Here is a 23,078-nt window from a genome sequence, read left to right as displayed (position 1 = left end):
CATTTAAAAATTATTATAGTCTTATTGTTAGTGTATTTTTATATTAGAGCTTTCATTTTAAAATATTAAAACAAAATTTGTTTCTCATCAGAACATTGTTTATTTTCAATTTGTTTGTTTCAGAAAGGAATTTCGGAAAGATGTGTTCCAGGAAGGTTTTCAAGAAGACATTTTAAGCAGATAATATATTTATGGTAATGTATGTTTAAATATTAAAATATTGTATTATTCGTATTTTCTTTGAATTAATAAAAATTTAATATTATAATAATGTTATATATTTAAAAATTAAACAAAATTTTGTAATAATAAAAATAATGATGAAATGATGATGATGATGACAATGATGATGATGACGATGATGATGATGACGATGATAATGATGATGATGATGATATAATTATAATGATTATGATGATAATAATGATTACAATAACGATGATAATAATAATGATGACAAATAATAATGAAATAATAATAATAATAATGATGTTGATGATGATGATAATGATGATAATTCTAATAATAATGATGACAATAATAATGATAATGTTATTATAAAATATTGAATTTGAAAAAAATTATCTCTCTCTCTCTTGTGTTATATTTTTTATAAAGTTATTAGATGTAAAAATTCTTTATTCTTGTTTTATTATATGTAAAAATTCTTTATTTTTGTTATTTACTTTATTATTTTACTTTTAATTCATTTGTGTATTTCAAAAATATTCATTGATTTTCTAAAATTTTATATTAATATAATTTATTTTTATGTGTATCTTTATAATACACCATTAATTACAAATTTTTTAATTACATATCAATAATTTATTTTTAATTTGTTTTAATTAAAAATAATTATTTTAATTAAATTATATATAATTATTAAATATTTATATTTTAATTATGCCACGACGTAAAATAGAACGATCTTTTGAAGAAGAAAAAGAATTTCACACAACAACAACGTCGTAAAAGAAAAGCAGATAATCAACATCAGCGTAATGAAGTTATAAGAACTTTAAATAATCAAGACCTATAAATATAGATGTTCAAGGTACAATACATGATAATCGTATAAACATAAGTGATGAAATAAATGGAGAATCTTCCACAAATATTACTACAGCTTACCATCAACAAGCCTAATATCAATTCTATTACAGATTACGTAAAAGAAACAAACCTTATTTAAATATTAATAGTACAATATATCCATAAACTATTTAACAGAATATTATATTGGTTCCATGGATGTATTATGTATCTATTGTAATGCAAAACATTTTGCAGCTGAGAAAATATCCAATAAAGGTAATTTATTTCATGACTGTTGTAATCATGGTGCGGTTTATTTGGAATCATTACCTCAATCTCCAGAATTTCTTCGTTGTTTATTTAATAATAATCATTCAAAATCTAATAACTTTTTCCAATATATTCGTACTTATAATAATTCTTTTTCATTTGCATCATTTAATGCTAATTTAGTTAATTTTTCAAATAGATGACCGGGTCCATATTGTTTTAAAATACAAGAGCAAATTTATTACCAAATAAATACAGCATTATATGCTACTCAAAATGAAAATCCGAGTTACGGTCAGCTTTTTATTATAGATTCTAATGAAGCAATAAATTATCGTCTAATTGAAAATTCAGAATTAGATTTAGAAATCATACAAAATCTTGAACGTATAATGCGAGAATGTAATATATTTGCTCAATCTTATCAAATGATGGGTGAAGAATTAGAAAATCAACGACAATTAGAAATGGAGAATTATTACCAGAATTGCAATTATTATTTACGTTAAAACCAGGAATTGATCAACGACGATATAATACTTAAAAAATTAATGAAGTTGCTGTTGTTTTTCGTACAACTGCTGATAGAGAAATTCCAGAATCATATGTAACAATACGTAATAGAAATACGAAAACTTTACAAAATGTTAGTACTATGGATCCAAATGTTGAGCCATGAATATATCCATTATTTTATCCATATGGTACTCAAGGTTGGCATTGTAATTTAACAAAATTAAATAGTAACAAACGAATAACTAGAGGGCAGTATATTAAATACCGTATAGCTATTCGTGATGAATTTAATATTTTTTTACGAGGTCGTCGTTTATTTTAACAATGGCTGTGTAGATAGCTATGTAAAAATTGAAAAGGATAGAATAAATTATTGTAAAGATCAAAAAGAATTATGTACTGAAACATATCAAGGATTGAAGGATTATATGAAAACGATGGCGAATAATTTAAATGGATGTATTGGAAAGATGGTTATACTTCCATCCACATTTATTGGATCACCTCGTAATATGTTACAAAATTATCAAGATTCAATGGCAATTGTTAGTAAATTTGGTAAACCAGATCTTTTCATTACAATGACTTGCAATCCAAAATGGCGTGAAATCGAAGAAAATCTTTTGAATGGATAACAAGCTTCTGATAGACCTGATATTTGTGTACGTGTTTTTAATATTAAAAAGGATTATTTGATTGATTTAATTGTTAAACAAAAATTTTTTGGAGAAGTAGCAGCTTTTGTATATGTTATTGAATTTCAAAAACGTGGTTTACCACATATTCACATGTTAGTTACTTTAAGATACAATTTTAAAATAACAACCCCACAAATTGTGGATAAATATATTTCTGCTGAAATTCCTGTTCCATGTGAAAATCGTATTTTACACGATATAGTAATGAAACACATGATTCATGGACCTTGTGGTGATTGGTGTTTAGTAGATGAAAAATGTTCAAAACACACACACACCACACACACATTATCCTAAGTCATATCTTGAAGATACCAGAATGGATAAAGATACTATCCTTATTATCGTCGACGAAATAATGGTAAAAGTTTTGAACGCCCTGGTGGATATGTAATTGATAATCGTTACGTAGTTCCGTATTGTCCTATTTTATCAATTATTTTTAATTGTCATATAAATATTGAGGTAGTTTCAAGTATCAAATCAGTTAAATATTTATATAAGTATATTTACAAAGGACATGATGCAGCTGCAATAACAATTGAGCCAATAACAGATAATGTAATTATTGATCACGATGAAATACGTAATTTTATAGAAACTCGTTATGTTGGACCTGTAGAAGCTTGTTGGCGTATTCTTGAAAAGAAGCTACAAGATGAAAGTCATACTATAATTCGTTTACCAATTCATCTTCCTAATGAATAAAGTGTTATAATTGAAAATGAAGCTGTTGAAGAAACAATGATTTCAGCTTTAAATCAAGCTACAATGTTAATTGATTATTTCTCCTTAAATTCTCGTGATTAAGAAGCAAAACAATATTTATATGTAGAAATTCCACGGTATTAGAGGAAAGTCCCCTATTATGAGATAGACGCCTAATATGAGATAGCAGCGTTTCTGCTAAACTAATAAACGCTATCTATTGGTTCCATTATGAATTTATTGCTCTTGGATTGAAAACTATTTAGTAAAAAGTTCATTATTAGATCATGCCTGTAGTTATTGTAAAACAAGATTTTAGAATTTGGATATTTTCAAGTTTTATTGAGATGAGCATTTAAACCTTGTTTATTATTTCATAAATAAATATTTGGCAATAAAATCTTCATGTAATGATAAAGTAAGGTCGTACTAATAGAAAAATATGGAATATGTTGAATTGTTTAATTATAGAAGTTAGATTTGATGATCGTAAAGCTATAAGGCGTGGAAATCGTAATATGAGATACCCAGGGTATTCCTAATATGAAATATATATTAGGAATGCTCCTATGTTATAGTGAAAATCGTTGCTAAAGTATAAATGTTATTGTACAATAATAAAAAAGACAACCGAAATGAACATCGAATGCCTATATCTGCGATGCTTGATTCCAACTACCTGAAAACAAGTTCTAAGTATAATCTATTGTATGCTCATTTTTCGCGCACGCTGGCTATGTTTGTTCGTATTTTAGAAACATTAAATAAAGTTTTTTAATTGCAATATTGATATACTTTCCGTTTTACTATCGATTTTTCGGGACATCTCATATTAGGAGCACAATTTTTTCATTTTGCGTTTTGCTCACTTTTTACATTTCTTTCATTTAAAAAAAAGTGGAATTTGAATTAAATTTTAGGTAACGTCATCTTAAAGCTTATTAGATTCCTTTCAAAATGATCTATCATTTTTTTTTATTCTGCTTATAGACTTTTAGCATTTACCCAAAATGAATTCGATATCTCATAATAGGGACCTTTCCTCCATATATTTAAGAAAGAGAAAATCAATGGAAGAAATGTATCACGTTGGACTAAACATAAAAGTCATTTTAATTGTATAGGACGAATGTATTGTTAATCCAACACAAACTGAATTATTTCATTTACGGCTATTATTACTTACTGTAAAGAGAGCTATAAGTTTTAGTGATTTGAGAACTGTAAATGGAGAAGTATATCAATCATTTTCAGCAGCATGCTTAGCTTTAGGTTTAATTGAAAATGATGAGGAATGAAAACGAGCTATGACTGAAGCTGTTGGATGGATGATGCCCTGACAACTTCGCAAACTATTTGTACATATATTATTACATTGTCAACCGTTGCATCCTGAAGAGCTTTGGGAAAATTTTAAAGTAGCAATGTCAGAAGATTATTTTCGACCCTTTGGATTGTTAGAAGGACAAAGGAAAGCATACACACAAATTAATACTATACTTTATGCTGAAGGTAAAAGTTTTGCAGATTTTCCACAAATGGAACAATTAATAGAAAATAATGAAGAACGTGATTATATGACATTTGAAGAAGATATGGAAATTGGTAACAGACAATATGATCAATTAAATAATAAACAAAAAGAGATAGTAAATTTTATATTAAATAAATTAGATACTAATGATCATAGTAATAATTGTATTTATATCGATGGTCCAGGTGGTTCAGGTAAAACATTTATATATACGACTATTTATCATTTAGTGAAAATTCGAAACAAACGTATATGTACAATGACCTTTACAGGCATTGCAGCGACATTATTGCCAGCAGGAAAAACAGTTCACAAAACATTTGGATTGCCGGTTCCATTATTTGCTGATTCATCATCCAGCATTAAAATTCAATCTAAGGAAGCTCATTATTTAAAAGAAGTAGACATTTTTATTTGGGATGAAGCACCAATAGCTCCACAATATGCTTTAGAAATTGTGGATCGAACGTTGCGTGATATTATGAATAATAATTTACCTTTCGGTGAAAAAATTATTGTGTTAGGTGGTGATTTTAGACAACTTCTTCCTATTAAAGTACATGGTACTCGAAGTGAAATTATAAATCTTTCAATCAAATTTAGTTCTGTTTGGAAATATTTTATAAATTTCTCTTTAACGGGAAACATGCGAGTTCTTCCAGAAGAAATTGAATTTGTAAAATTTCTGTTGGATATGGGAGATGGTATATTAAATGATTCTAATGATAATATACAATTTCCTGATAGGTGTATTGTATCCATTAATACCGATATTGTACAAGATATATATGGCAATTTAATACGAAATAAAGAGTTTGATAAAATAACGAAATGTACAATACTTTCTGCAAGAAATGCTGACGTAGATGAAATTAATAAACGAGTTGTCGAATTATTAGATACATTTGAAGAACGAATTTATACAAGTATTGATAGTATTGAAAATTGTGATGATAATGAAATTAGTAAAGTCTTACTACTAGAATATTTAAATACTTTATCTCCGTCATCTCTTCCACTTTATGAATTACGTTTAAAACCAAATTGTGTTATTATGTTAATTAGAAATCTTAGTATCAATGAAGGTCTTTGTAATGGCACAAGATTAATGATTATTGAACTCACTAATCATTTGTTAAAATGCAAAATCTTATCAGATGATAAAATAGGAGATATTGTTTTTTTAAATCGTATAATATTATACTGCACAAAAATGTATATCCTTTCACATTTAAGAGAAGACAATTTCCAATAAAATTAGCTTTTGCTATGACAATTAATAAATCACAAGGTCAAACATTTGATAGAGTAGGAATAGATCTTCGTAAAGATGTTTTTAATCATGGACAATTTTATGTTGCCTTTTCACGAGTACGTTCTTGGCAAACATTAAAAATTTATCTTGGTAATCAACGCGACAATAAACAAGTTAAAAATTATATATATAAATAAATATATAATCTTTATTAGTCAGAGAGAAACAGAGATGGTAATATCCCTTAAAATAGATTTCCTACTTCTTTGATAATAGTAATTATCAAAAAGTAAAATACAAATGATATTATCCTTATTATTTACTTAATTTTAATGACATGTATCATATATAATTTGTACAAAAGACTATCAAATTAAAAAGTAAAACCCAGATGATACTATCCTTATTATCATCTTTATTAGATCATGACCTATATTAATTTTATAATATTATTAAATTTAAAATATTAATATTATAATGTTAAATAAATTTACTATTTTTTCCTTAATTTCATTGTGTTGTTAAATAAATTTACTATTTCTTTTTTAATTTCATTATGTTTTATTTTATTATGTGTTGTATCTTCTTTTTATGAAAAATTTTAATGGCGCGCGCGAAGCGCGCGCTTGTTATGTTCTAGTACATTAAAAAAATACTACATACAAGGCTTATTCAACAAAATGCTCAAATAAGGTACGTATTTATTTTTTAGGTATATGAATTCATTATACTAAAGAAGATCAAAATCCGTGATGAGTCTACTGTAATTCTCTTCTTGTTAATTAGTAATAGAGAAAATTAACTTGTTCAATCCTATTAAATTATATAGAGATAAATGCCTTTTTTGATATCATTAATTTTGATGTTTCCCATAATTCTATGAATTTTTTTGACCGCGCGTATTCGTACGGTACTGAATTTGTGTTACAACATGAGTGAACATGAATATCTGGGATAACTGGGACCGGTTCTCGATCGGACTGCCGCGATTGTGCGCAGCATGTTGTCTTACAGCCCTGCGGACTGTGCCTGCGACGCGACAGTGTCGATACAACCAGTGGTGGCAGTAGGTCGACGTCGAGCGATCCAACGTGATGCGAAAGATTAAATTGGAGTCCCGCTGGCTGGGCCCGTAGATAATTGCAGGTGACGCAAATCATGGAAGAGGTCTTTCAAAACGGCAATTATCAGAGGGAGGCTAACGCCAATATGACCGCCATGGAGACGCGGAAAGAGGTAAAGGGCTAGCTTGTTTTTTACACGCATTCGTCTGTGGCAAATCGATAAGTCGTTCTCTCATCGCGGTACGCCTTTTCGGAGTCGCGGTGCTTTGGCTCGTCACGCAGAGTTACGCGACTACGAAATTTCGAAAAGAATCTTCCAACCGAGCGCTCACTGGATTAGACAGATTTAGAGACGCCGATTAAATTATCTAATTTTAATGAAATCGCGAATAGACGAATGCATGTCGCGCAGGTGATTATCAGAACACTGCGTAGTGTCTCTCAATTGATGTCAGTGACTCCCCATACAGCACCAATTATAGCGAAAAATTTTCAGAAATGTTTCAACCTTTCACATCTCATGTGCAACAATTCTGGAAGGATTCTGCAATATGTCATATGAAATGTTTTAACAGAAATGTTTCTAAAATCTATCACATGCAATAAATTGAAAAACATATTTAAATAGAACAAAAAATCATCATGATGTTAAAATGGCTCCAAAATGTTTACTAAAAATCATTTTATTTATCAATCACGGTTCAGTTTAATATCATTTTGATGTTATTGTGACTTGTTCTACTTTAGTTGCGAAAAATTTTGTATACGAATGACTTATTCTACTTTAATTGCGAAAAACTTTTGTATATGAATAATGATATTGTGTGGAAACTGCAGGTGTGATTTTTTAATAGTAATTATGTATATGTGCTTATATATACATATAATGTGATTAATTAATTAAAATAGTTGATGTAATTAGTATTTTTTAAAAATACTTTAAGTTTATTTCAATAAGTTTTGTAATCTGTGTAAACAGATCGCAAAAAACTCTTAATAAATTTTAAATACTTCAGAAATGATAAAATATAGGTTTAATTGATACTTAAACAATATTTAAATTTATTATGTCGACATAATAAATTTAAATATTATTTAAGTATCAATGAAGTATATATTTGAATATCATTTTTGTAGTACTAGAAATAGCTGAAACCTTTTTGGTAATATTTTAAAAAAGATTGCAGATTCTTTCTGTAATATTTCATCAATCTTTCAACAAGATTTCAAGTGTGCAAGAATTGCGGACATTTTGCTATTCCAGAGCTGTCTCAGAAATATTGCAAACATATTTCGCAATTTTTATGAAATATTTCATTTTCCAGTTGAAATATTTCTGAGATATTTCTGAAAACTTTCGGTGCTGTATCAACCGAATACACAGGTCGTGTTCAACTCTTCCCTCGATCCCTAATAGGTACCTCCGTATATTGGGGATACCTTTGTATATTGAATAAGTTTGTGAGTATACAGCTGTTGCGTACTAATGTTTATTTCACCAAAACCGTGACAATCTTGCATGACTGATAAGGAAACAGATGGATGATAGAAGCAATCACCTTTCTTAAAACTTGCGCGAATATTAAAAGAAGACTGTTGAATCCTTGAATATATTTCAGGATTGCCTGCTCGACCACATGGAGATCTCAATAGTGGAGGCTGAGAAGAGAGCGAATAGAGCACTTAATTTAAGAGAATTCTACACGGTATACCTCATTGAAACTAAGTAAGTAAGAAAATAAAAATACGAATCGTGTAACAAAATGTAACAAAATTAATTAATTTATTTTAATGCAATATAAGTTTTTGTTTTCAAAGTATAAGAGTATAATTTATTTTAAAATATTATTTAGGAAATACTATTACTTGAAAGGCTTCCATTATTCATATAATTTCATTCTTTTTCTTTTTACAGAGTCACTGATCCTGATTTCAAAAATGCGCTAACTAGGATAAGCTCATTATGGCGACGATACACCGAGTTTGAATTGCTCCGTGCTTATCTGGAAATTTCTTATCCGTACATCGTTTTACCACCGTTACCGGAAAAAAAAGTTCTCTACGCTTGGCAAAAAGTGACGACTGATACGTTCGATCCTGACTTTGTTGATCGCAGAAGAGCTGGACTCGAGGTACGTTTTTAATTTGCAATTATGACATACAAAAATGTTGTACTGGAAAAATAAAAAAAATGTTTTTGTACACAGAATTTTCTTATTAGAGTTGCTTCACATCCTATACTTTCACGGGACGAACATTTTATGGGATTTCTTCAACAGACAGACGGTTGGAGAGAAAGTGTTAAAGAAACAGGTAATTCTTATTTCTGTGTATAATAGAAAAGATCATTACAAAATTAAATTAAAAAATAGTAGTTAAAAAGAAACTAAGTAAAGTTTGTCTATAAAAATTAATAATTTAAAGAATATCTCTGATAATTCTTTATTGTAATAATTATTTATTGTTTGCTGTGTAGGGTATTTGCAGATCGCAGAATCGAAACTAAAAGCGCTTAGCGTAGCGGTGCGACTGAGAAAGCCGGACAAACGGTTCGAAACTATAAAAAATTATGGAATTGAACTGCAGGTAAGCTATGAATCAAAATATTATTTTTAAAATATTATATATTTTGTTTTAACAAACGGATCTCTATGATTCTTTAATGAGTAGCGATCTTTGATAATTTGTTTTTTTGCCTGTATTAATAATATCTTCTTAAGGGGATCCTAAAGCTGTCTGTATTACCGACTAAATCATATCATTTTTGTATAACAAATACTTTTTTCTCTTTCACAGATTCGAAAATCCTTTTGCAGGATTGAAGTATACGCATTAATACGTGTTTGTGAGATGGAATTTATGCCGAGAACGACCAAAAATTTCGAAATTAATATATTTTTTATCATTTCTTAGTGTAGACATGGCGTCTCAAGCTGTCAAGTTGTGAAAACATTTGCTTGATACGAAAGTTTTGCAACCTGTATTTACGAAATAGTATTCCACAAACACGTAGTTTGCACGAACAAATAACGTCGAATACTTAGAATTAGATTTAGACGCTTTATCGCGATGAATTTGTTACGAAAATTGACATGCACGTGCGACTGCGTGTAACGTAGGTTGCGTGAGATATTGGTGTGGTAGTATATAAAGACATGTCGATGCGCTGGAAAAACAGCGACATCTAGTGATTTCGTCGGAGTTCGAGTTTCGTTTTAGGATCCTCTTAATTGTGCAGCTTATATGCAAAAATATTAATTATATCTAAAAATATAAAAATATTAGATTTGTTACTTCTGGATTCATTGACTTTTCGGTTATGGACTGAACGTTTTAAGAATGTACTGAAATAGTTGCAGTTATATAGGGTGTTAGTTAAGTATGTTGCCATACTCAACAGAGCGATTCTTTAGTTTATTTCAAGTAAAAAAGTCCATATAAACATGTATCCTAAATGGCTTAATTTCCGAAATACAGGTGAATGTTTGCAAATGTTTGATGAAATGGTAAATTGCGTTGGAGATATCTTCCTGCATAAATATGCCTTGCTTTACGTGAGTTACCATTCGCACAACCGTAAACAAAGTGACAAAGTCAAAGTCAAAGTCACAAAATCAAAAATAGACTTCAGTTCTGATCTTTGAGCGTGTACGTCAATCTTTGAGAAGAAGGCACGATGGATGTATCATGGCGCAAGGTGGACATTTTCAACAATTCATCCAATTGTTTTATTTCATCAGAAGAACTGAAGCCTGTTTTGGTTTTTCTGTTTTTGACTAGTTTTTGACTAGTTCAAGTTGTATTTCTTTCAAATAAACAATTATTACTACACGTTTAATTTTTTTATTTCGAAATCTAAGCCGTTTAGGACACATGTTTATATTTTTTACTTGAAATAAATCAAAGAATCGCTCTGTTGAGTATGGCAACATACTTAACTAACACTGCATATATAATATAAAATCAATCTATATAATACAATAATATAAAATATATATATAATAAATAAATAAATCTATGTAAAATCTATATAAAAGAAAAAAGGGTCTAATTCTAAAAGAAGTTAAATTCCTATCGTTGTAGGAAAAAAATTGTAAAGAAGTTAAATCCTCAAATCCTTATTGTTGCACAAATACAGTTATATTTATAAAGCCATATTTAAATAAAGCCATATATAAAAATAGCAGACGAATTGTTCTAAAATTAGGAGAAAATACTTTATCCAGCTGCAAAACTAGTTAAGTGCATTCTGTTTCGATAAACAGAAATTATATTTATTTCTTATGCCACGTCATACACGTTTTATGTACACTAAAACAATGAATTTTTTTAATTTTTCGCAAAAAGATCTTATTAACAGTTTAAACGAATAAAATTATACAAGGTTTCTTCATTCTCGCTGAAAAAAAATTTCAAATTGAAATAACAACTTTTACTAATGGACTCAATATTATAATGCCGGTATTATTGATGTGTCCTCAAATAATTATTTTTACAGAACAACTTATGTAATCTACTACGAGTACGCGCGCGGCTTGTGGAAAAGCAACACAGTCTATATAAACTGCACGCAAATTATGGGCGTGTTTTCAGCGAATGGAGTGCCATAGAGAAAGGAATGGGTGACGAACTACAGGTATTTCTCATCATAGAAAGTAACGCTGTAGTGCTAATAAATAAGAAACATCAATGTTATTCACATCAAAAACAAAAAGAATAACGTGCGACTTAAAACGAAAAGAAAACATTTAAATACGATTTAAATTTGCAAAACATCGCATCACAATTTATTTTCTTAGAAATCGGGACACTACTTGGACTCATTAGCAGCTACGATAGACACTACGCTCGAGGAGGAAGAACTTATAGCAGATCAGCTGAAGGAGTGGCTGTTCGGTGCATCAGCGTTGCAGGCTGTGGTTAGACGCAGAGAAGCTTTGCAATTGGCTAAGGATGAAGCGCATGATGCCTTAACTACTACGTTCGAACAGAAAGACAAAGTCATGCAAGGTACGTAGTAAAATCCATAACTTTCAAAAAATATAAAAACACATTAAATTTAATCGAAACAATTGTACACATAAATTTTAATTTTTTAATGTAATCATTAATTTTATTCAATGAATTCTGCAGAGCAATTTATAAAACAAAACTTTCCTGTACTACTAAAATTATTTTAGTAGTACAGGAAATAGTAGTACTAAAATAATTTTAGTAGTACTACTTAAAAAAATCTCGTTTTTCATTCTTAATATGGTATTTAATACACAGCAAAGGCCGCTTTTGCTGAAGTATTTAAAAAATTTAGGTATATAAATATCTAAATTTAGGTATAAATATCTAAATTTAGGTATAAATTTAGATATAAAAATAATTTTATTGGAATATTAAAATAATTATGTAGGAAACTCAACAATGCTACAAAAAATTTTGACATTCTAACAATCAGTTTAAATGTTCTACATAATTATTTTAATTATCCAATAAGAAGTATGTAAAGATCGGTCCAAAGTTGAGCTAAATAAATTTTTATAAAATTCTTACCAGACGTTCTACTAGGTGAACTAGGCCATACACATATATATAGAATCGTACTAGTGAAAGGATTTTATGTATAAAGATGACAAAGATGACCAATTTAGCGATAATTTAGGACAAAGATCTATGTGCCACTTTTTCAATGTTTGTTATTCTTGGCGATTTCACTTAAATTGGCGATTTCAAGATAAATGTCCTTGTAACTGGAATGTATGTACATCAGACATTTACTCGAAATACACACTTTTATTTATGTTATTATTAATCTCAAATGCTTTTTTAAATATAATATCATAATTTAATTGAAATTTTTAAATACAATTAAATTATAATATTGTAATAAAAAAGCATTTGAGAGATTAATAATAATAAATTTTATACAAGTATCCAGATATAGGGACATTTATTTTATTAATCTTATGAACTTCGCAATACATTCTTTCAATTATTCGGTCTACGGGCCCTCGGTCTTTTTAGTTAGCTTTTCTCCAAATTCCAAAAAGTAGGATAGATATTATAGATTCAATTTGTGCGCTATCGTTCTGCTACACTTACGTTGTACTTTCAGCAATATAATTCTATAACCCAGTAGTGAAACGTTTGATAGAAGTTTTATGAAAATCTATTTAATTGAACACTTTGGACCGATATTTGCACATTCCTTTATTTTTAAATCTGTATCTATAAATAAATTGTCATATACTTCAGCAAAATCCTTCTTTCCGTATATTTACTTATTCTATAGTACCTGACTCTACAGCTACTAATGATTACTTTTTTGTTTTTAACATTAAAATCCGATTTATACGAGAAAATATTTATTATTGATGAAAAAGTGATCTTCGCAATGTTAAACTATTTTAAAGACAAAAATTTTAAATATTTTTTTCTAGAAAAATTGATCTTCTAGTACAGAAAGATGAAGTTACTATATATTCTAAAAAATGTATTAAAATGAAGGGTGATTATACTTTAAATAAAAATATAGTTATATATTTTTATTATTTTATTTTACCTTTTTTTATATACCATGGTACTTAAATCGTCCTAAAGACGAGTGTAAGTAGGACTTACACACAGATGATTTACATGTCATTGACACATCACTATATAATATACTACTACATCAATATCTCACGTACGCATACACATAAATTTTCGTATAACTATAATATTTTAGTTAAACGTCTAAGTCCAATTCTTAAGGCGGTATTTATAGTCAATTTTTATATTCAAGATCGTCTTAAGTACAGTCTTAAGATGTCATGAATCAATCAAAGAGCTGTATTAACATCTTAAACCATTACTTAAGACGATCTTGAAATAAAACCGGATTATGAATACCGGCTTTAGAACTCCATGTTGTTTCTTTGTGCAAATTACTCTGTGAACTACTATTTCGTAAGTACAGATTGCACAGCCTGTGTATTGTGTAAATCAAATGTTGTTACGACGTAACAGCTCTAGAGCGCTATATTGGACTAAGAAATGGTAAAGAAGATATCAATTTCGAAATTTTTTGTCATTTTCGGCATAAACTTCAACTCACGGACGCGTATTAATGCATATACACACTTTAATCCTTAAAAAGAATGTTCGAATTTGTAAGAGAGGAAAAAAGTAATTGTTATACAAAAATTATATGGTTTAATCGACAATACAGACTATTACAGACGGCTTTAGGATCCCTTTAACCCTTTGAGTCACAGCGTAACATATATGTTACACCTTTTAGCTCTTCTTTTTTAAACTGTATTTCGAAGATTTCACCGAAATTAATGATTCTTTTTTCATTATTCATTATATAAATACTTAGTTCTGACTTCTATGTACTGATTTTTCCATTTTGTTTGTATTTTTTTTGTTGTAAACATTTTAACGCTTTTTTTAGGTTAAATTCATTTGTGAAAGAAAGCCCTTATGAACATACTCATTTTTTGAGTTATATTTATGTTTTTGAGGTCGCTGATTACGAATATACATTCGGTTTGTTTCACAAATTTTATTTTAATATTCTTACATTTGTTTTATAAATTGTTATATTTCAACATTTTTTTATAAATTGTATTTCAATTTTTTATAAATTCAATGGTTGGATTTATATTCTGTTACTTCAGAAAATCCTTATTTACAGATTTTTCAGAATAGAATGCGAATTGTAGTGAAAATCAAGAATTAATTTGCTTTTTATGCTGCCATATTATACTTGCCGGATTTCAATTTTTTTAGGATCTGATAAAAGATTTGATTTCAGCGACCTCAAAAACCTATAATTCTATACATTTTTCACAAATTAATCTTCCTTTAATTGCGTGATTCAAAGGGTTAAAGGGATGTTAAAGTTACCGACGGAACACTCATTCCATATTTTTGCAACCATTTTGTTTTTCTTATACAGAATAAAAAATCGTTCTCCAGAATAAAAGAAAAAACGGAAATATATAATTTTTATTTGGGAAAGTACGAATCTTTATGAAAATCCCCCAAAAATTGTAAATTACAGTTTCCTGTTACCACGTAGGTTATTTCTTCACATATATGTAAAAATGAATTCAAGTATATGTCCAATCAGAAAGTACTTTCCCACATTTGAATAATTTATAAGAATATTATGAAACCTTCAAATTATGATTTTACAAGAACAATGACAGTACAGAAAAGTATGATTTGACCGTACACTGCCCGTCAATGATTCGCAGGGTCGTGCAGTAGCCCTGACTTATCGGCTTGATTTACTCATAGAATCGATAACGCACGGAAAACGCGCGCACTTCGGAAAATGCACGGAAAGGGAGTTTTACATTAGCAGTATTGTATGAATATAGAATAATAAGAATAACAATAAAAAATCAGTTATTTATTGTTATTCTTATTATTCTATATTCATATATACCCAGATAACAAAATACTTCCACGATATTAGTACGGTGAGTGTACAACGTACTATGCGTACCGGTACCGTCTATCACGTACGTGCGTACCTAAAGTGTACAGTACCGGTACACTATATTTTGGTACGCGGTATCGGTAATGTACGCACGTTACCAAAATTAATTAATTTTATAGTTTTATTGCTAAAATGAATATTATTATTATGATTATTGATTAATATCGTATTCCAGAATATATACAATGATAAAATTATGACAAAAAAAAATTTTTTTTCTTCCTTTAATTCGGGAATTATAATTTTATACTCTTCGAAGCGGTCATCCATCCGGTTGCATACCGCCATCCAATGTGCTTGACTTCTGAAATCGTATGGAAACCGTTACTTCGATAGTCCACGAACACTCATATAATCATGGATGTATAGCTATGATACATTTGGTCAACATGGTCCTAATAGAAATTTGTGCAGAAAAAACATCGTTCTGCCCGCGAAGTGAGATATTAAAGTACAATTTCATGCAGCGAAGCTTCGCTGGCGAAAACCCTCCACTCCGTCGATTCGTGTGAAAATGCTTAGCTAGCGAAGTTCGTTCAAAGTTCGACACTGTCCAACTATGAGCGAGGCAACGCTGACTCTGGCTATGGTCCACTTGATTGGCCAAATAATTCAAAGAATCTTTTGATTAATCAATTTTTTGGATTATTTGTTCAACGCTCCTTTAGGTAAAGGTGCAATCTACGGTGCTCACCTCAAAAATGGATAAAATTATACTCATTCGACGCGTTTTTGCATGAAATGAAAGAATCTGGCAGAAAAAAGTGCCGTTCTGCTCTGCGAACCGAGATATTAAGCGTTAAAGTTGTCGACTATGAAGGTTAGGAAATCTGTCATACCGACTACATATAGCGCTATTCTATTCCAAATAAATCACAACCCATGTGGACAGTGGAGTGTGTAGATATTGGTTACGTTTACACTGTGCATTTAGGCCGCGGCCTATACAATAGACGTCCTTGTTTATCCTGTATATTAAACAAAGACACCTATCCTATAGGTCGCGGACTAAGCGTACGGTGTAAACGTAGCCACTGGCTATGTTTACACCGTACTTTTAGTCCGCGGCCTATACCCCAAATTCGACCTAATTTAGGTCACATTATTTAGGCCGCACGCTATAAACACTACTATACCTGACCCGACCTGTTGTAGGTCAGGCTGAATTTTTTAGCGGCCTCACCTAAAATAGGTCGTCTACTTTCTCGGTGTAAACGCGCGACTGACCCGATCTAAAAGCTTCGTAGTCATTTGCTCGGTAGGACACTACTGTTTTGTTGAATAGTTAGGTTAAACCGGTTTGTTATTTACTTCTAGACTGTGAAAAGACTAATTGATTTGTGCAAAGAACATAAATATTAAAAAAAAGATGGAAAAAAGTTCATGCAGCAATTCAAGTTCGTAAATACCAATGCCTTTGCTAATCAAAATAATATAATACAAATAATGGTAATTATTTAGAATACGGGCCTCATCTCCGATTTTGATGAAATTGGGCCCATTTTCACTTAAAATGAAAGAATCTGGCAAAAATGCCTCGCGAACCGAGATATTAAGCACTAAAGTTCGAGATTTTAGAGGTTAAGGTATCTGTCATCCCGACTCAATATAATGCTATGTATACGTTCTAGCGAATACAATGCTGTATATGGAAATAATCTGCACAAAATACGATAGATGGCTCTAATTCGGACCAGCGTGGACTAAATGTGACCCAATCAATTTTTAAGTCCTTTTCGGTGTAAACGGTTGGTGACTAGACCTTTGGGTCAGATATAGGTCAGGTCGCTATCAGTCGTACGGTATAAACGTAGTCAGTAATGCTTGGGTTCGGGGCGGCTACGCCGCCCCGAATGAAAAAATAATGACATAATAACACTGTCTTTAAAAAGACTTCTCATACCCCACTGTCTTCATTGGGTTAGGAATATTCCAAGCGGACACTGTCTCAGCTGTAACTTCTAGGCAGTTAGGTCCCAAGCGGGTAGAATACGTTATTTTTTTTTCGTTCGGGGCGGCGTAGCGAACCCAAGCATTACTGTCTACACACTCCACTGTCCACATGATTTATTCGGAATAGAATAGCGCTACATGTAGTCGTTATGACAGATTTCCTAACCTCCGATATAATCGACAACTTTAACGCTTAATATCTCGGTTCGCGGGGCAAAGCGGCACTTTTTTCTGCCAGATTCTTTCGTTTCATGTAAAAACGCGTCGAATGAGTATAATTTTATCGATTTTTGAGGTGAGCACCGTAGATTGCATCTTTATCCTCCTTTATTCACGGCGAGTGGGAGTAACTTCGCCAGCGAAACTTCGCTCCATGAAAAGGTAAGAGGGCTTTAGCGAAGAGCGAAGAATGCTGGCTTCGTTTACGGCGGAGTGGGGAGTCTTCGCCAGCGAAGCTTCGCTGCATGAAATTGTACCTTTAATTTTATAAATTATATAATGGCTGTTCAGGTTAGGAAATCATACGTTATACTCTCACAGTACCAAAGAAATTCAATTCGTCTTCGACTAGAGGTCTCCACAGTCTCTCTCCTGTCGATAATAGTACGTCGTATTGATACGATACTGCATATGTATGTACAGTTCGCGCAATTAATGCCTTCCTGGCCTATGACATTACGTCCACTGGTGAGACATCGCGTTTATCTTCTCGGTTGTTTTCACGTTCATGGCCATAATCGGACAAACCAGACTAGCCAATAGAGATTGGAGAAACTCGCGTATTGTCGATAATTCTGTCTGACTACGACCATGGACGTGAAAATAATCGAGAAGGTAACGCGCAATGTCAAAATAGGGGTAGAAGGCATTAATTGCGCGAACTGTATCATGATGTACTACCTAAACAGTATGCAGTACAGGTAAATGTTGATATGGTGTACCATAATATCATGTATACTTTTTGTACTGTATATCGTACAGTTATTACGCCGCACACCGCCATCTCGTGGCAGTACCGTAAAGTCTGATTTATAATGGCCGTAACCGTTAACTTATGCCGGTGCCGGTAAAGTTCAACCATAGGATTTCAATGCTTTCGTTCATACTAACTTACCGTATTAATATGAACGAATTGAAATCCTATGGTTGAATTTTACCGGCACCGGCATAAGTTAACGGTTACGGCCATTATAAATCAGGTTTATTTTCGGAAATAATAAATTTTGTTCACAAGGTAAAACTGGTCTGATGTCACGCTTATTCGGCTCTGTGGACACCGAGGAGGTTCGCGAGTTGAAAATCCTCCAGCTGGAGCAACGAATTGCGCAGCACGACGAAACTGTGAAGCAAATGGATGAAGATTTGAAGTAAAAAACCACGTTTTTAGTTAATCATCTAATGATATTCGTTATGAAAAAGGTTAATAATTTTGGCAAATCGTTATACAGGTCTTTCTCTATTAAAGCTATGATGGACATCGACAGGTTCCAGCATCAAAAGATCGTCGATCTAAAAGAAACTTTGGCAGCTTATTGTGTTCTGCAATTTAAGTTAGCTAGGAAGGTCGATATATTAAATTTCATTTCAAATATTCTATAATACATATTTGAATGGGTCATTTCAAAAATCTTATAAGTAAAAAAGATTAACTTTTGGAGAACTGAAAAACTTACTAATTTTTACAATTGTAGTACTAAAAATAATTCAAAATGTATAAATATCTTTTATTATCTCATACATTAAGTCAGTGGGACATATACTGTTTTTAAAAACGGTATTTCCTAAAAAAGCTGAAAAAAAAACGACATGTTTCTCTCTGTGAGAGTATTTTTATACATATGAAATAAAGTTTTTAATTAGAAAATTCAGTAAATGTAATGATAGACTTTTAAGAATATTTTATAAAATAACAGTTGTTTTCTAAGAAAGATGTTTAACTTTATTTTTTAAAAGTAATATCCCATACAGCACAGAATTTGCAGCAATATCGCTGCAACTTTTGTGTAACTTTGTGCTGTAGGGGATATAATTAATACAAAAAAAGTAATTCATTAACAAGTAATTCAATTAAAATAAAGTGATTCATTAACAAATATATTACCCAGGTAGCAAATACACGTCATTTTGACGTCAAATTTTGGTCATTTACTGGCTGACCATGACTGACGTCACTAAATGACATCTTTAATGACGTCATAATGACGTTCTAATGTCACAAAATTATTGACGTCATTGTAAGGACGTCATTGTAAGGACGTCATTGTAAGGACGTCATTTTGATGTCGTGTTAGGACATTTTCAATAACAATTAATTTGATGTAATTCAGATGTTAAAATAGCAACAAATAACGTCAAATTTATTACTACTTTGGGTATTTATATATATATGTCTGTTCACTCTAATAATCACTGTTGACGCTTAATAATAACGTCTTAATGACGCTCTCTCTCTCTCTCTCTCTCTCTCTCTCTCTCTCTCTCTCTCTCTAATTTCGCAAATTATATGTGTTATCGCGACGACATCAAAATGATATCATATTAGGACGTTTCCAAATGGAGAATTAAGGAAGACCAAAATATGACGTCATAACATCGGTTGGTCAATTTTTGGTCACTTGACGTCATTCGTACCAACATGACCAGAATTTGACGTCAAAATGACGTGTGTTTGCTACTTGGGTATTTTTGCAGAATTTAATATAAGGAAGATAAGTCACCGTTAACCTCTGTTTCTTACGTAAATTATGAGTGTAGAATTGGTATCTAGGAAAGAAATGCTTAATTTATGAAGCAAATTGTGTATCTATCTTCCCTGATATTGAATTCTATATCTCAATTTTTATTTCATATGTACAAAAATTAATAAGGTTTCTGAAATAACCGATTTATTTGTTTTTTGTGATGTTTCTTGACGATAATATTATTCTTCATTATTACAGGGTCTCCAAGCTTGGCAGCATATCAAAGGTTGTCTCGAAAGTATACCGTGAAAAAAATCACGGTACTTTGCGGAACAGACTGTCACAGAACAATAATTGTCTCTATGTTTCTCATACGACATATATTCCTGTATCTTGTAAGTTCACTCATGCAGTACGCTTATCACATTAATGTACATGATTGTTATTATTTAAAACGTCAGACTATAAGGGATATATATATATATATTGTATTATATATATACGTATGTAATTCATGTTGAGATATATATATCTATATAGATATATATACAATATATATATAGATATATGAATATGCCGAAACACATTATTTAAATATTTATAAGCATTTAGTACATCACTTACGCGAAAATACTTAATTGTGTACACCATATTACGATGCAAATCGTAAGCTTGTAAAATTTGCTATATGCAAATAACGATAGATGTATTATTGTGATATAATTTTTTTATACACTGCCCTTCTGTCATTTGAAGGACAGACACTTTAATTCTATTTCCACAATTAAATCAAATTTAATTGCTTTCGTGCAGAATCATATTTGTTTACGAATATAAAATATATTTATTATAATACCCATTATCCAAAATTAATATACACGATCAGATAATTATATTATTATTAACAGTATATTTATTTATTTTATATATTTCTATTTGTCTTCAGTATTATTATTACATTACAAAAGTTGGAATTTAGAATACGAACCTTTTCCTAATAGTTTGTATTTTTCTTAGTCGATCATGTCATATTAGCATATGAGATTTATACATACATAAAATTAATATTATTTTTTCTATTATATATTTTGCGCGAATCTCAAACATATGTTATAAAAGAAATGCATTCTTATATATAGAAGAATTCTTAGTTAATTATTTATTCTTATTGCACTAAATATAGAAAAATGTACAATTTCTATGTACCGAGTGTTGCAGACACATAAAGTCACTGTCACTACCTACTAAACCGCGCCTGTCCTTGCAAAATTTGTCGTGCAACCCGTCATACTGCTTAGTATGTATCTGTAACACTCTGTACTTTCACTTTATATTTATTTTATATAGGGGCGTCGCTATATTGTCTTTTGTATATACTATACAATTTTATATTATCTGGCTTTATGTTATATAACAGACAATTAAATATATGATTCAATATGCCTTTATGTCTTCTTATTGACTGGCATAGTACTTTCAAATTTTATTTTTCTATCAGGATTTCTTCTTTCCTTTCCTTTTTGCTTTTTTTCTCTTTATTTCTTTTATTTATGCGATTGAGGTTCATCTCCAATATATAACATTAAAGAATACAATGGCAACTTTGTAAAGTTGTAAAAACACATTTCAGATTCCATGCACATATTTTCATTCATTATTCTAGTTTTGCTATTCAATCAGTCAATTACATAGCATTGTGTATTATACATTTTTAAAACATAAATTATAATAAAGAGAGTCAGAGCCGCGTTAACAAAATTTGTGTCGAAGGGCTTGTAATCCTAAGCGCTCCCCTCATAGGGCACTACTTCCATGATTTTCTGATCTTTTTTGGGGGGATGGTGACGTCGCAATTTTTCATGACAGAAATAACAGAACCGGTAGTGTCGGCGTTGCGAAGATCACTTCTCAAAAGTAACGTGTAATGGTACCGACTTCTTTTTTAAAACCGATTATCCCAACTTTTATTATTGCTACCATCATGAACACAATATTGCTACGTCATTACCACATTGTTCTTACAAAACAGTGTTGCAGGATAGAGGCCTAGATAACAGAGGCGTCAGGTGAGAAAATGGTCTGATTGGCTCGCTAAATCACGTGATTCAGCGCCATTTTCTTTCATATTATGTTGTAATGTTAGGTTAATGTAGCTTGATATAATAGTTATGATATTCTGATATCATATCCGAGTTATATTCCGATATCATTTCCGAATTATGATTAACGATAATAATGTTGTGATATTCCGGAATATAAATTTACTTGTTAAGGTATATAGGTTATATAGTCATAAGAAAGGATAACCATTAACTGTGATATAAGTACTGTTATTTATTTAAATTTTTATTAAACATAAACTTTATTTGAAAAAAGAATATTTATCAAGTTTTTTGTTATTATTTTTCTTCCTCAGAATGAAGTGCTGTATATATACATGTAGTAATAAATATAAAAATGAAAAACAAAAGGTAAGAAAAGGAGACAAAAACGATGATGTAAATGTCATGCTCCATAGTTTTCCCACAAACAGAAGAAAATCTATATGGGTCAGTAATATTCGGAAAATTAATGGATTTACTTGGGAACCAAAGAATTCATCGTTTGTGTGATCTGTAAGTTCTGTTTTGCAGTATGTTCTGTAAATTGTACTGTAAATACATAGTTGTTTACTGATACATGTATATTTCTTCAGAAGCTAACCTTATTTTGACATTTGGCAGTTCGCCTATCCTATGGTGAAAGAAAATGGCGGTGATAATCGAGAATTTCGATTATCGACCGCACTTGTCGCCTCTCTGTTATCTAGGCCTCTACTGGGGTGCGTTCCAAAATTCACTCCAAGTAACTCTAAAGAACCCGGAGTAGTGGGGGAA

General features: G+C 30.6%; 2 protein-coding genes across 2 annotated transcripts; both read left to right on the top strand.

Moving 5' to 3' along the window:
• The first annotated feature begins 4,654 nt into the window (after positions 1-4,654).
• Positions 4,655-5,564, top strand: LOC108727505 (uncharacterized). Its single transcript, XM_018455650.1, has 4 exons — positions 4,655-4,835; positions 4,905-4,958; positions 5,037-5,336; positions 5,512-5,564. Exons 1-4 carry the CDS (start codon positions 4,655-4,657, stop codon positions 5,562-5,564), a joined length of 588 nt encoding a protein of 195 aa, XP_018311152.1.
• Positions 5,565-6,993: 1,429 nt separating this feature from the next.
• On the top strand, positions 6,994-20,665 carry LOC108727508 (sorting nexin-4). Its single transcript, XM_018455653.1, has 10 exons — positions 6,994-7,255; positions 8,703-8,809; positions 8,999-9,215; positions 9,291-9,396; positions 9,560-9,669; positions 11,582-11,719; positions 11,883-12,093; positions 18,756-18,888; positions 18,970-19,084; positions 20,461-20,665. The coding sequence occupies exons 1-10, from the start codon at positions 7,178-7,180 to the stop codon at positions 20,509-20,511; spliced, it is 1,266 nt and encodes a 421-aa protein (XP_018311155.1). The 5' UTR covers positions 6,994-7,177; the 3' UTR covers positions 20,512-20,665.
• The last annotated feature ends 2,413 nt before the right edge of the window (positions 20,666-23,078 follow it).

Source organism: Mycetomoellerius zeteki, unplaced genomic scaffold (genome assembly GCF_001594055.1).
Source record: "Mycetomoellerius zeteki isolate Tzet28-1 unplaced genomic scaffold, Tzet1.0 scaffold50, whole genome shotgun sequence".
In the NCBI taxonomy this organism is placed as follows: domain Eukaryota; kingdom Metazoa; phylum Arthropoda; class Insecta; order Hymenoptera; family Formicidae; genus Mycetomoellerius; species Mycetomoellerius zeteki.
The sequence above is the reverse complement of the archived record's forward strand: the minus strand, read 5'-3'. Positions and strand labels throughout refer to the sequence as shown.

What these genes read in the sequence shown, in the direction of transcription:
- LOC108727508 (XM_018455653.1), top strand. Translation starts at nt 7,178, where the DNA reads ATGGAAGAGGTCTTTCAAAACGGCAATTATCAGAGGGAGGCTAACGCC. An exon ending in GTATACCTCATTGAAACTAA is followed by an intron (nt 8,810 to 8,998) that starts GTAAGTAAGAAA and finishes TTCTTTTTACAG; the next exon opens with AGTCACTGATCCTGATTTCA. An exon ending in GCAGAAGAGCTGGACTCGAG is followed by an intron (nt 9,216 to 9,290) that starts GTACGTTTTTAA and finishes TTTTGTACACAG; the next exon opens with AATTTTCTTATTAGAGTTGC.
- LOC108727505 (XM_018455650.1), top strand. Translation starts at nt 4,655, where the DNA reads ATGTCAGAAGATTATTTTCGACCCTTTGGATTGTTAGAAGGACAAAGG. An exon ending in TGAAGAAGATATGGAAATTG is followed by an intron (nt 4,836 to 4,904) that starts GTAACAGACAAT and finishes TAAATAAATTAG; the next exon opens with ATACTAATGATCATAGTAAT. An exon ending in TAAAGTACATGGTACTCGAA is followed by an intron (nt 5,337 to 5,511) that starts GTGAAATTATAA and finishes ATTTCCTGATAG; the next exon opens with GTGTATTGTATCCATTAATA.